The sequence below is a fragment of the Sapajus apella genome, unplaced genomic scaffold (genome assembly GCF_009761245.1).
Source record: "Sapajus apella isolate SASKATOON/1434 unplaced genomic scaffold, GSC_monkey_1.0 scaffold97, whole genome shotgun sequence".
NCBI lineage: Eukaryota > Metazoa > Chordata > Mammalia > Primates > Cebidae > Sapajus > Sapajus apella.
Genome location: NW_022437037.1, coordinates 7,576,925 through 7,591,135, shown reverse-complemented (window position 1 = coordinate 7,591,135; position 14,211 = coordinate 7,576,925). Strand labels below are relative to the sequence as shown.

At 40.3% G+C, this 14,211-nt stretch overlaps 1 protein-coding gene across 7 annotated transcripts in view; it reads left to right on the top strand.

Annotated features, from left to right (window-relative positions):
• Positions 1-14,211, top strand: part of TSC1 (TSC complex subunit 1) — a 53,778-nt gene that overhangs the window by 12,889 nt on the left and 26,678 nt on the right. For 4 of the 7 annotated variants that reach the window (XM_032257709.1, XM_032257707.1, XM_032257711.1 and 1 more), the window contains exons 3-8: positions 4,040-4,225; positions 5,344-5,447; positions 6,613-6,765; positions 8,757-8,901; positions 10,419-10,573; positions 10,955-11,028. In XM_032257709.1, the coding sequence (XP_032113600.1) occupies positions 4,120-4,225; positions 5,344-5,447; positions 6,613-6,765; positions 8,757-8,901; positions 10,419-10,573; positions 10,955-11,028 (737 nt within the window). In that variant the 5' untranslated portion in view covers positions 4,040-4,119. Of the gene's footprint in view, positions 1-3,979; positions 4,226-5,343; positions 5,448-6,612; positions 6,766-8,756; positions 8,902-10,418; positions 10,574-10,954; positions 11,029-14,211 lie in introns of all 7 variants that reach the window. The other 3 variants (XM_032257710.1, XM_032257708.1, XM_032257712.1) reach the window with 1 other exon arrangement.

The window sequence follows — 14,211 nt, the reverse complement described above, 5'->3', positions numbered from 1 at the left end:
CGAAGCCAGACACATCAGATTTTAGCTGCGTCTAGAGACTGAAACTGAGCAGATCCCTGTTTTCCATGCTTTTTGAAATCGTAAGTATTGTTTGATTGCATCTGATGACTAGTTGTACAGTTTAAAATTGGTTCAAGGTTTCTCATGAATTCCAAAGTATCTTTTATTGAAAAGTGATGGGTAAGCACCTCCCTGCTGCTTTAGATTGGGTGGTCAGGGGAGGCCCATCAGAGGTCTGAGAGACAGTCAGCCGTGCAAGGATGTGGGAGAAGAGCGTTCCATGCAAAGAGGGAACAGCAAGTGCAAAGGCCCTGAGCAAGAAAGAACCGGTATTCATGTGTTTGGGAAGACTGGGACTAGAGAAGAGGAATAGAAGAGACAGGGGTGTTGGGAGGTAAATAACTGGCTAGATCTTTTGAGGCCTTGTAGGCTACTCATGAGCTTCGTAAGTTCCATCGTGTTATTGGCTCTTATTAATTCCATAGGAAGCCGTTGGACGATTTTAAGCAGAGGAGTGAGATTCTGATATTTGTATCTCAATGTCTCTTGTGGTTATTTGGTGGCGAATTAATTTTGCAGGATAGCATGAATACAAGCAGGGAGAATAGTGAGCGGGGCGGCTGCTGCCTTGTCTCTGAGAGATGATGGGGGCTTCAACTGTGGTGATAGCTAATGGTTTGCTGATGGATTAGATGTGGTGGTGGGGGTGATGAAAGAGTCAAGCAGGCACCTGGGTGTTTGCTTGAGACTGATGGTACCTTTTACTGAGATCCAGAAGATGGCAGAGTGATGGGTTTTGGAGTGGAGATTGGCATTGAAGGTCATGCCCCCTTAATATGACTAGCATCATCTGCAGCACTGCACTGTGTACTGTATGTGGCCACTAAAGATAATGTTAAAGTAAGTGGAACGTTGCTTTAGCATATAGGATGTGGAAATGCATTTACCCAGTTGCTGTCTTTTAACTTCTCCTGTATGACTGTTTTCTGTGGTGAGTTCCAAAATGGAAAAGAGACTGTTATGGCTAGAGACTTTTGTGGCTAACATACGGATGCTTCAGTGTGTCTGCGGTGCTAATCTTTAGGTGACTTTTCTCAGCCAGTCTTCTATAGGCTGTAAAGTGTGCTTAACATGTACATCCTGTCCACCACCACAAGTCTAAGTCGAGCTGGTTTCTTCCTTTTTTTTGTGCATATATTGAACCATATCTTTTTTTCTGCTATAGAACATATAATTCTTCATTGCACTGGCTAAGTCTGTCTTACCTACTTAACGCCTTGTACTTACTGTACCCTCAAATGTTTGAATGTACTTAAAAAGGAGATATTCTAGTTATGGGACTGATTCCAAGAGCTATGATTTAACTCTTAGGAGGACTTTTTAGAATGTCAAAAATGCTTGAACTTGAGCCACTTATACAAAGAATCTCACATAAAACCCAACATTTATATTTTTCCTAGAGATTAAAAACTACGGTAAACAGTAGAATTTTGGAAGGCAGCTAGCTCACCACTATACCACCAATGCGGCCAACAGTAGAATTTTGGAACCAGAGAGAAAAACTTGTTGCCAAAATGTGTTTCTAATGTGTTTTAGAATAAAACCTAATTTTTGCAAACTGAAAAACAAGCTAGGTAGCCCAAGCTGACTATCGCCAAGTTGACTAGATGGGTGCCATCTTTATGTAAAATTGAGCTTGTGTCACTCTGGGCTCTGGGGCTGCCTGTATTTGGAGGATCAGATCTGACGTTGTCATCTTCTGACTACACAGAAGGCAAACTTAGAGTCTCCCTAGACAGATAGTATGTAAGTAGCAATTTTATTGAAACAAAACCAAACTTAGGGACAAGGTACTTTTAAATTTCTGAACTACATTCTTTGTCACTAATTTATGATTTACCTGAAGTAGAAATCAGTGTGGGGGTTAGCTAGGCAAATATGCTATTCAGAAGTCATCTTGAAAGTGGTGGCCCAAAGCTTTTTCCTGGTATTTTTAATAATAATGTACAGGTACTATGCAGTGAGTGTTTATGTGTACCTGGTACTGTACTAACTGCTTTTTGGTTTTGAACTTTTATGATAGAGTCTTACTAACGGTGGTCTCACATTTTGGAGCCCTTTGAAATTAACTTCTTATGTGATTTTCCTTGTAAGATTTTTATTTACAGATATGAGTCAGCAACTTCCTATATCATGGATTTGGTATCAAAAAGGCATTTAGACACTTTAATTGATTTTTCTGATAATTGAATTTCTGACTAAGAGCCAAAAATAGTGAATATCACCAGGTTGTAGCTAAACAAGAACATAGATGATAGTAAGTTAATACCTGGCAGTTTCTGGGGTCACTGCTAATTTAAATTTGGTGTTCTTTCCGAAGGATCTTATCTCTTTCTTTTTCTTTTCTTTTCTTTTCTTTTTTATGCAGAGTCTTGCCCAGGCTGGAGTGCAGTGGCATGACCTTGACTCACTGCAACCTCTGCCTCCCAGGCTCAAGTGATTCTTCTGCCTCAGCCTCCCGAGTAGCTGGGACTACAGGCACACCCCCCGCACCCAGCTAATGTTTGTGTTTTTAGTAGAGATGGAGTTTCACCTTGTTGGCCAGGCTGGTCTTGAACTCTTGACCTCAGGTGATCCTCCTGCCTCAGCCTCCCCTCCCATAGTGCTGGGATTACAGGTGTGAGCTGCTACACTCGGCCTCAGCCACCAGGTCTGGCCTCAGCTTAATTCTTTTTAACTCTTTAGTTGGATTTTTCTTTATCATAGTGTTTCTCAAAAATAATTTGTGTATCACTTTAAGAATTCCCTGGAGTGCTTATTAAAATATAGATTCCTGAGCCCAAAATTCAGTTTTGGAAGGGGCCCAGGTATTGCATTTCTAGCAAACATCCCAGGTGGTTTTGATGCACATTGAAACTTAAGAACTGCTACCTAGGCTGACTGAAAGAAACAGAAATTTTATCCTTTTTGGGCATCCATATTCCCATGTGTGAAATAAGGATGATAGCTGCTCATATCACATCACAGAGTTGCTGTGATGATCAAAACCACAAGTTAGCTTAGTGTGACACTGAAGGACTTGGGGCTTTGAAGTCAGGGAGATCTAGGTTCAAATACCAGTTTTTCTCCTCTGGTTTTTCCTCTTGCTTTCTTTGTGACCCAGAGTAAATGGCTTGATCTCCGTTCCGCTCCCTGTACAATGGGGACAAAAGTGCCAATGATATGGTGGTCATGTTAGGAGTATATACAGTGATGTTTGTAAAAGGTGTATGGTGCTCGCCTTATAAATGATAACTGTTGTTACTTGTTTTTACAAATACAGCCTCAGAGGCCCAAGTGGGAGATAAATCATAAATGTGTATAGTTACACTTGGGGAATGAGCTGCTTTTTGTATATCAAGATAAAGCAGCTGCTCTACTACCATAGAGAGCTTGGGTTTTGAAGGGTGAATTTTTGAAAGTTTGCCCTGACGATCCCATCTGTGGATACCTGCCGGTAGCCAGTGGTATTTGGGTGTGCAGTTAGATGTCTCAGATAAGGGGTATGCTGAAACAGAGAAATGATCCCCAGCTAAGTGTTGGACTTAACAGACTTTTGACCTAACCAGCTGTACTAACTCTTAGACATTGATGAGACTGTCAAGAAGGAAATAGTATGTATTTAATTCCCTTTCTGAAAAAATACTGTCTGCTTTATAGATCAATAATTTGGAACATAAATACAGTCTTAGCCAAAACCCAAGGTAGACTCAGAAGTAGGAATAAAACTTAGATTTGATCCTGTCATTAAGTTGCTGTGACTGGTATCAGTTTTTAAGGTTTCTTTCTGGTGTTATATTTTATAGAAATCCTCTTCATAAACTTGTCAAAGAATTATTCATATACTTCTTTTATCAGCCAAAGGGATTCACCGTTTGAATCAGACAATTGTGGGCAGACTTTGCATTGCATTGAACACATGCATTGGTTTGTCTTGCAGGTATTTTTTTGTGGGGAAAAATGGGGCCAGTTAGTCACCGTTCATCTTCCTTTGTCTCAGTCTGGTAGTGGCCCCAATGAAGAGCCTTCAGAACCTGTAAGATACGTCCTGGAGCAGGCACAGCACCTTCAAGCTAGAGAATGGCCCAACAAGCGAATGTCGGGGAGCTCCTCTCCATGCTGGACTCCCCCATGCTGAATGTGCGGGACGACGTGACAGCTGTCTTTAAAGAGAACCTCAATTCTGGTTAGCAAAGTAATATCCTTTTTAGCTTATCTGCTAAGAAGAAGAGATTGACTTAAAGCCACTAGAATCCTGCTGATACATTTCAGGTTTCATCTTCTGAAGAGTTTTTTTAAACACCCAAAGAGAGTATATGTTGGTGGATTCATTCTATATGTGTTTTAAACTTTCAATTATGGAAATACTTAAATATGCACACACGTGAAGTAAGAATCATGCAGTTAACTCATGAACCCAGTTTCAAATTCTTTCCTCCCTGACTCTCCTACCCTCCAAATATTTTAAAACAAATTCCAGACATCATTTTAACTGTAAATCACATAACATACGTGGCTTTTATTATGAAAAGTGCTTAACCTGGTTTTAATATGAGAAATAGAAATTTAAATAGTACCCTTTTTTTGCTTACCAGGTTGGCAGAATTAAATATTGAATATAGAAATGGGCACTGTTAGCATGAATATGAATTGATGTGTTTAGTCTTTTGGAGTATCTGTCATCAATTTAAAAACACATATTATAAGAATCTGTATCTTATTACAGCTTTGAGTGAAATATAGCGAGACATTGGAAAAACCCAAGTATCCTTCAGTAGGTGAATGGTTAAATTCATTATGTAGAGCCATGCAGTGGAACCCTAGGAAGACAGAAAGAAATGAAATAGGCCGTAGATGCTGACATGGGAAGGTAGTTACAACACATTGTTTAGTGGAAAAAACACACATGTGCACAAACTGTGTCTGTGGACATGAGGGCTGTGTGCATGTGATTGTTCAGTTTGAAGAGACACACGCTAAACTTAAGGGTGTTTATCTGCGAAGAGTGGGTTTGGAGGCGGGGGGTAAGGAGCACTTTCATTTTTATTTGATGTACTTTTACATAGCCTGAATTACTTTTTGTAATTAAAAAAGCAGTAAAAACAAAAGCACTTCATATGTTTTATGCATATTTAGGCAAATCAGCTTGGAATTATCCTATTATTAAAAAGAGGCAGAAATGTCATGCTGTATAAAACTTAGAAGAGCATATAAACATTTTCTAGATTTTGTGACAGGCAGCTATGTAAGGTGAATTTAGGATGTTAAGGGAAATAGGTATGATCCATTGCCTTCTTGATTTAGACCGTGGTCCTATGCTTGTAAACACCTTGGTGGATTACTACCTGGAAACCAACTCTCAGCCAGTATTGCACATCCTGACCACCTTGCAAGAGCCACATGACAAGGTAACGGCTGAAATATCATAGGCAATTTCATATGTTCTCTCTGAGTACAACAGCTTCTGTGCACGGCCACTGTACAACTTGTCCGGAGCTTATTCTTTTGATTTCTGTGTGCCACTGATGACGTTGTTCCCAGTTTGTAACGATATATAAAAATAATTTGTAGGACCCACGTTTCTTGAAAAGTTCGTAAAATAAAACATAGTTCAGAGACTGTTAAAGATCTTGTTTAAAGAAATCTTACATTTCCAGTACTATAGTTGCATAGTGATGATTTGGCCCATGGATACCCATTTTTCAACCTATGCTTTGAATAGGATTTTGAGACTTTTATCAGTATAGAAAAGCTTCAAGCGCAAAGGACTAATGTGGCAAATTAATGAGTCTTGTTTCCCAGCACCAAGCACTTGGAGGGCTCCTTCGTATTTTCCTTTTGTTTTTAATAAGTAGCTAGTAAAGCATCATTACTGCAGACTTTGGTAAGCCTTAAGTGTGTATTTGAGAGCAACCTCCCCAGGATTTGCAGACCTTGTCATTGCATGCCTTTTACAGTACATCTTGTTTTGTTTTGTTTTCTAAAGAGGTGGGGTCTCATTCTGTTGCCCAGACTGGAGCATGGTGGCACAATCATAGCTCACTGTAACTTTGAACTCCTGGCCTCAAACTGTCCTCCCATCTCAGCCTCCCAAAGTGGGGGGATTGCAGGCATGAGCCATTGCACCTGGCCCATCTTGTTTTTTTATTTACTCTGGCCTGAATTGTAACTTCTACCACCTGAGTGATACTGGAGGCCAAACCATGTAGGTTGTGTTGCTCTAGCAATAAGTGGCTACTTCCAGCAGGATCCCCTCATGGCTTCAACAACCTGTCACAGTTTGGGGCGAGTGGTTATTGAGGGACTGTGAACAAGTCTCCCTCTTTTTGCATATGTGTATTGTGGGACCCTTTTTCATGAGATGCAAACTGACTGCCTTTTGTCAGGCCAAATGCAGCAGTGTTTTGTTTACTACCGTGGTTTTTAAAATCTTGAATTTGATCTTTTATCTGCATGAGCCTTGTTTTACATTAGAGGCAAGACTTGAGAGACTGGAGCACATCATTGCTGTCTTTATTTGTGCTAACTTCATATATTCATGTGAGGATTTCCCTTGTTCTTTTACATTTTCAGCACCTCTTGGACAGGATTAACGAATACGTGGGCAAAGCCACCACTCGTTTATCCATCCTCTCGTTACTGGGTCATGTCATAAGACTGCAGCCATCTTGGAAGCATAAGCTCTCTCAAGCACCTCTTTTGCCTTCTTTACTAAAATGTCTCAAGGTAGGATGTTTGTAAGGATTTGAATGAAATGGCTTAATGAGTATAGTTTCTGAAATTTTAAGTAACTTAAAGCAAGGAAGCTAGATTTTAATTTTTAGAGTTTAAAGCCTTCTAGAGATTTGGCTTTTCTGAAATATAATGTTGTCCAGAGTTGGTACTTAGTTAAGTTCTCAAATATATCACTATGACTATTGAATATCTTGTCTATGCAAATATGGTAAAAGTTTGATCAGATGGGTTCAATGTTACATTATTCCAAACCTCTTGATTTCATCATGGTTTAGCCTTCCCTCATTTAAAATATGCTGGATTATCTTTTGGGAATCCGTGTTTCTAAATTATCTTTTAGCTAATAGAAAAATGGCTTAAAGTTTCTGTTAACCGTTTAGGAGCATGGTCTGGTTGCAGCTGTAATTAAGATTTTGTTGATGGAAGTTCTTCTAAGTTGTATTCTGTTTTGCACTGCATTTAGTGCATTTTTCTACACAGGGAGTCAAAATCCAAATAGAACTTTATGGTTTTAGTTTGAACAGTGGCTTGCGGCCATACTCAGGGTTATTTGCTTAATATGTTTTAGTTCCTGGACTTGTTTTCTATCTATAAAATAAGAAAATGTGGTTAATATTAACTGCCTGTACCTCACAGAGACATGAAAATATCCAGTAGTATTTGTTCCAGGATGGCAGTACCATTGGATTCATCTGATACAGCACCATGCAAATTGATTTTTGTGTCTGCCAAGAAGGGTAACTCTTTTATTATCCCTAGAGGTGGGTCCTAAGGAGTCACATTGGTAGGGTATTATAAAAACATGCATTTAATGTTAAGAAAAAATAGGAACAGTTATAACAATGTTTTTAAGCAAATGGATTGATGAGAATATGATCTAATTTTGAGACACAACATTTAGTTCAGATTGCAAAACACTTATGTTTTCCAAAAGAGTAAGCTTTGAACATTTAATCATGGACTATTACTCAAGTCTTCAGTTAGACTGTTAGGATAGGTGAAATCACGGCTAGTTCTTTTTGCTGAGAATCATTATATAGTCTCATATATTCTCAATTCTCTTACCAATATATTATTCTTGCTAGATATCTTCCATAATGAAAGACTTGATGCTTGATGTAAAAATCAAATATTTTTAAAACTTTATTCCCAGACTCATGGGTGGGAATAATGGATGTCTTAGCCTATGTAGTAGTCTTTTGATTAATCTGAATTTCATCTACCTGGCAAACATTTGTGATTTAATTGTGGGTCAGGTGAGCTGCTATAGCTAGTCGGAGTTGATTGAGTATCCACTGGGTGTTAAGTGTCTTCAGTTAGCTGGAAGTTATTTATTTGACTTAATATTTAAATTATCGGCGTGCTCAAAGGTTTCCATATTTTTTTTTAATTTACTGGTCTCTAAATACTGCTTTGAAGTGAACCATTAAGTTGACTTGTTAGTGTTATACAAATTTCTCCTTCAATTATACTTCTGTTGTAGTTCTTTAAAAAATAGCAAGCAAGTAACTTGTCATTGTGTAGTATGTTTTTTTTTTTTTAAATTGACAACAAAAAGTAAATATCTTAGGATTTGGTTGAATGAATGAAAACAGAGCAGTGCTCTTGTATTTTGTTGAAGAGCAACTCCTTTTGTTTTCATCCAAGTGTTATAAATAGGGCATCCTAAGGCTTCAGGACTTGGGTGTCCCCGAGTCAAGTTTAAACTCATCTCCAGGATGCCTTTGCATAGGTGTATTGTAAATGGTCTTCCTCACTGACTCATTACAGTAGAGCTGGGGCTCAGTGTTTCCTGTTGAGTCTGTTTGAATGGTGGAGCATTTCCCTATCCCTCAGTAATCCTTAGGGATAGGGAAATGAGCATGCGAGTGAACTGCTGATGTGTGATTCTCTCAGTGTTTAGAGCCTCTTCACGTACTGTACAATGCCGACCCTGGTGCAGCGCCTGACAGGTGTTTTCTGTTTGACCTTTTCTCCCGCAGATGGACACCAACGTCGTTGTCCTCACAACAGGTGTCTTGGTGTTGATAACCATGCTACCAATGATTCCACAGTCTGGGAAACAGCATCTTCTTGATTTCTTTGACATTTTTGGCCGTCTTTCATCATGGTGCCTGAAGAAACCAGGTACAGGTCTCCTCATATACCTATTGGGCCCTGTGAGGTAAATGCTTTCATTATTGACGAATCGCTCATATGCTGTGAGGACACGTAGACTTTTATAGCTGTAGTGAGTGGTTTTTACCAGACAGATGAGGGAATACCTTCGGTGCATCCACTACAGGCACATATGAGAAGCATGATTGTTGAGATAACTTTTTAATTTTGTTGGCTTCAAAGGATTGATTGTCAGAGAAATTGAGCAGTAGGATGTAAAACTTCATGATTGTTGATGAAGTGAAAAACAACCTCTGTCTGTATTGCAGTAGTACAGGACTAAGCTTGTGGGACGTTTCTGTCTTCCCTGGCTGCTCTGTTGTGATAAAACACAAGTGTCAGTTTCTGAGAACCCGCTCGTTGTATCTGTAGGAGTCAGAGGGAAATGCAGTGTGTCCTTATTAGCACTCCAGCTTCAAATACAGTGGGGTTTTTTTTCCGTCGGCAGGGAGCAGAGTTCTATCAAAGGGGTCAGAAGCTGTAAGCATGTGAAATTTGTAGTCTTTGGGTTATCCCAGTGTGAGGTATTTCTATCAAAGGATGAAGTATGTCAGACCTGTGAGACAGAACACCGTGGCTTCCTATACAGGATTAAATTACAAGCATAGGCTCACATGGTGCATGCTTGTTGAGTAGGATCTTTGGCAGAAAGGAATGGCCTGTCCATTATTGTGGAGGACCTTTATGTATGCTGATGTATACTGTGGCCGTGGGCTTCCACAGGGTCCATGTAAAGCTAAATTAAGATGTTCAGTTTCTTTCACTCTTAGCTCTTTAAGCTAATTTCTGGATAATAGTTTTTTTCACTCTGTAGTTATAAATCTGCATAGCTAAGACTACATGCCAATTTAAAAGTTTCTCACACATTCATTCTATAAATATTGAATGCTTGTTAAACACCAGGTCCAGTGCAAAGCACCGAGAGATGAGTAAGACAGTTCTTTTATCAATAAGCTCGCTGGGCGCAGTGGCTCAAGCCTGTAATCCCAGCACTTTGGGAGTCCAAGGCGGGCAGATCACAAGGTCAGGAGTTCAAGACCAGCCTGACCAACATGGTGAAACCCCATCTCTATTAAAAAAAAAAAAAAAAAAAAAAGAAGCTCATACTGAATTCAGCAATGGAAAAGTATGAATTTTACAGAGAGCTTGTATCATAAAGGTGGTTCAATATTGTGAGAATGTTTGGGATCCTTTTTGGGCAGTGGCTGGAACAGAGGGCAGAAGTTAGATCAGGGAGAGCCTTCATGGATCACACTCAGTAGACTGGAGTTTATCCAAGGGTTATAGGGAGCCGCTAATGGATTTTAAAAGAGTGTCTGGTGTGTTCAGATTTGTTTGCATTGTAGAAAACCACTCTTCCTGTGTTTGGAGTGAGGTGGGAGATACATAGATAAAAAGTCATGCTGGCAGCCACTTGTTTATGTCTGTTTTGCACACCTCAATCTGCGTCCAACAAAGAGGCTCTTCTCAACGGGTTTCTTTTCTAGGCCACGTGGCAGAAGTCTATCTCGTCCATCTCCACGCCAGTGTGTACGCGCTCTTTCATCGCCTTTATGGAATGTACCCTTGCAACTTCGTCTCCTTTCTGCGTTCTCATTACAGTATGAAAGAAAACTTGGAGACTTTTGAAGAAGTGGTCAAGGTAAATTAAAACTGCTTGTTTGTTTACTACTTAGCATGCTGTTTAGACAGGCTGCATTTATGCCTTTTGTATTTAATGGCAGACAGGGAAATTTTGAAAAGAAATTCTATTTTCCTACTCCCTACTGCAATCCCCAGGCAGCCACTAATCTGTTTTCTGTCTTTATAGATTTACCTCTTCTGGACATTTCATATAAGTGGGATCATAGAAAATGTGGTCTTTTGTCACTGACTTTTTTCACTCAGTATAATGTTGTCAAGGTTCATCTGTGTTGTAACATGTATCAGTGCTTCATTCCTTTTTATTGTCAACTAATATTCCATTGTTTGGGTGTTCCACAAACGTTCAGCCCTTTATAATTTGTCGACCCAACTCTTCTAGCCAATGATGGAGCATGTGCGAATTCATCCGGAATTAGTGACTGGATCCAAGGACCATGAACTGGACCCTCGAAGGTATAGAAACTAGTGTCCAAATTTTAAAGAATCTTTTGAGAGATTGAAAATGTGATCTAGGAGGTGTCCCTGCTGAGGTATATTTGGGAATATAGATGTCCTACTTACAGAATCAGTCCACTTGGAAGCACTTGGACAGCTAAAATTTGTATGAGTTTAAAACATACTCTTCGCAGTTGGAGGACTAATAACTCCTTTGGCAGCATAGGGAAAGTTGCAGCACAAATGCCCGTCCCCTAGAAAGGCTTATAGTAGTGCCAGTGATTGGGTGATGAAGGAGGTGAAGCATATGGCTAAAAACAAGGGATTGCAGAAAAATAATTTAGTATTAAATTTGGCTTTGTAGAATGGAGAGAGGGCTTCAGGGAATCCTGTATTAAGTATTTGGACACTTTATCCATTCTACAAAGACAGGTGACTACCATCCTCTCCAGGGCCCTACAGAGGCCCCCAGGTATGTTCTCTGTGAAAACTGAATCTTTGAGTCTTTTGATTGGAGGATTCCAGGCACAAAGGAGAGTGGAACTGAGGATGAGACTGAGCAAGGGAGTTAGAGGAAATTTACAGACTGAGCTGTGGGAGGCCCACCTCCTTTCCTCTGCTTGTCTCTGGCTGGTAGCCAGGCTTATGCTCCCCAGTTAGGGGACCCAGCCCTTTTTGGGGAAACTGACCCATGGATATTGACACTTGGGGATCTCCTGCTGAAAAAGCTGGCTCACTGCCTGATACCCGACAGCAAATCTCACTTCTCCACAGACACTGCCTCCACCACACAGAGCCTCAGCCAGCTTAAAGCAGTTTATGGTGAGATATATGTAGAGAAGTATAGAAAATGTGTATGTGAAGTTTAATAATAACACAAAAACACGTGTAGTTGGCACCTAGCTTAAAAAAATAGAACATTACAAGTACCTTGGAGGCTCCCCATGGAACTCCTCTTTCTCCTTAACCACCTCAGAGGCAACTGCCATTGTTGCTTTTATATGAATCATTCTCTTGCTTTTCTGTATAGTTTTACTGTATGTATTGCTTTGTTTTGAAAAGCTAGTTGATTAGGAAGCAGAGTCTGGCTAAGAGAAGGGCAGTCTTGTCACTAGTAGTTGAAGGTTTCCAGGAGATGAGAGGAGGAGCAGCACGTCTGAGTTTTGGTGTGGTTTCACCGTCTCTGAGGTTTCACAGCCCCGTCTAGGAAGTCAGTGCACAAGGTCATGAGCGAGTCTGGGAAACACAAGGCTTACCCTCATCAGAGCGTATGGCAAGGCTTTTAGCAAGGGCAAGGTACTGGACATGTGTAAAATATGGCAGGCAGGGAGGCTGCTCTCTGTTCCTGCTTCCAGCTCTCAGGAGCAGGTCAGACAGAATCCTCCTGTGGGATAAAATGAATGACCTCTGCCGATCAGGCAGAGAAGGGAGAGTAGGAACTTCATCAGTTTGTAGTCAAGACAAACAAAGTACAGACAAGTTCTACAGGCTCTGTTCCTCATTAAAAAGATAGTGCGTGACAGCAAAAACCTTGAGACATCCCTGTCTCTTGCCAGGTCTGTTCTGATCCGAACTGGTTCTTGTCTGTGCCAAGTACCCAGCTGTCTTCCTAGTCTCCTGGGGCTTTCCTTCGCCTCTCTCATGTGCAGGATCTCCCATTTCTGGTATCTTGTCATCTTCCTTGGTTTACTCTAGTTTTAATCGGATATCCTCTAGGAGCTTTTTGAGGAAGGGTGCAGTTGTTTGGCTGGGTGTAGACTTACAGGTTAAGAGTCAGTTTCATTCAGTAATTTGAAGGCAATATTCCATTGCCACCTTGCTTCCAGTGTTGCTCTTGGAATTTCTGATTGCTTGTATTTGCTGTGTTTTTCTCCAGGGGAGCTGCTAGGGAGTTTTCTTTGTTGTTGTAATATTCTGAAATTTCCAGTGATGTACCTTGGTATGAATCTATTCTCATTGTTTAAGCTGGAAGCTCTTTAAGTTCTATGACATTTTCTTTAGTCATTTTGTTCTTGATTTCCTGTTTTCTCTATCTTTCCTCTAGAAATCTAGCTCATCCATGCACCGTGTAATGACATTTCAGTCAATGATGGACTCCATAGATGATAGTGGGTCCATGAGATTGTACTGCCACATCTTTACTGTACCTTTTCTATGTTCAGATATATCTAGACACACAAATACCTACCATTGTGTTACAGTTACCTACAGCATTTAGTACAACACCTTGCTGTACAGGTTTGTAGCCGAGGAGCCCATAACATCTAGGTTTGTATGAGTACACTCTGATGGTCACACAGCAATGAAATTGCCTAATGATGCATTTCTCAGAACATGTCATCACTGTTGTTAAGTGACATATGACTGTACACATATATAGGGAGTTTTCTTTTCCCTGTATAATCTGTTTCTTTTACGCTTCCTTCTTTTCTGTTTTGTGTTATTCTTTTTAAATCTTTGAGGCCTTCTGCAAGGATCTAGTAAACGGTTTATATATGTGGAGACAAAACAGCTTTGTTCACAGTGGTGGGACTTGTTGACTTTGAGCTTTGGCGTATGTTGAACTGAGCATCTGTTGGAAATAGTGGTGTTGGTATTGTTTTCTTCTTGAGCTGGTCACATTTTTTAGAAAACAGTCTTCTGATTTCCAGGCCTGATCCCCCGACAGCTAAGGGTCTGATTGCTTCTCGGGGGAAGGAGGCTCATGGTGAGGAAGGGTTGGTGGTCTTGGCATTCAGAATATATGTACTTCACTTAATTCCCTCATTTGGAATGACACTCAGGCCCTCAACTATTTCTGGAATACCTTATTCAGGCAATCCTTGTTTTATTCTCTCTAGAAAATAATCCAGATTTCTGGTGAGAAAAGAGCTGTTGCTTGGGAGTGTAGAGTTGAGGAAGGACCCAGAGGCTGTGACTGCTCCTCCAGCATTTTTTACCCTGTTTTCAGTATTTCAGTTCCAGAAGTGTACCAGATGCTATAAATTCCTCATGATTTTAAGGATTCTGTAGTATAGTCAGTTGAATCACTTTGAGACAGCGGCAGCTTAGGATTCTGTTTTCATGGATTTGCAGTGTCAGTTAGCACCTGCCTGTCTGCTTTTTAGTTTCAAAAACGTATGATGCTATTGTCTCTCCCCTGTTCTCCTCCTTTTGGGTTTAAAAATAAAGACAAAGAAGCCTTTACTGCAGATAGTGGGA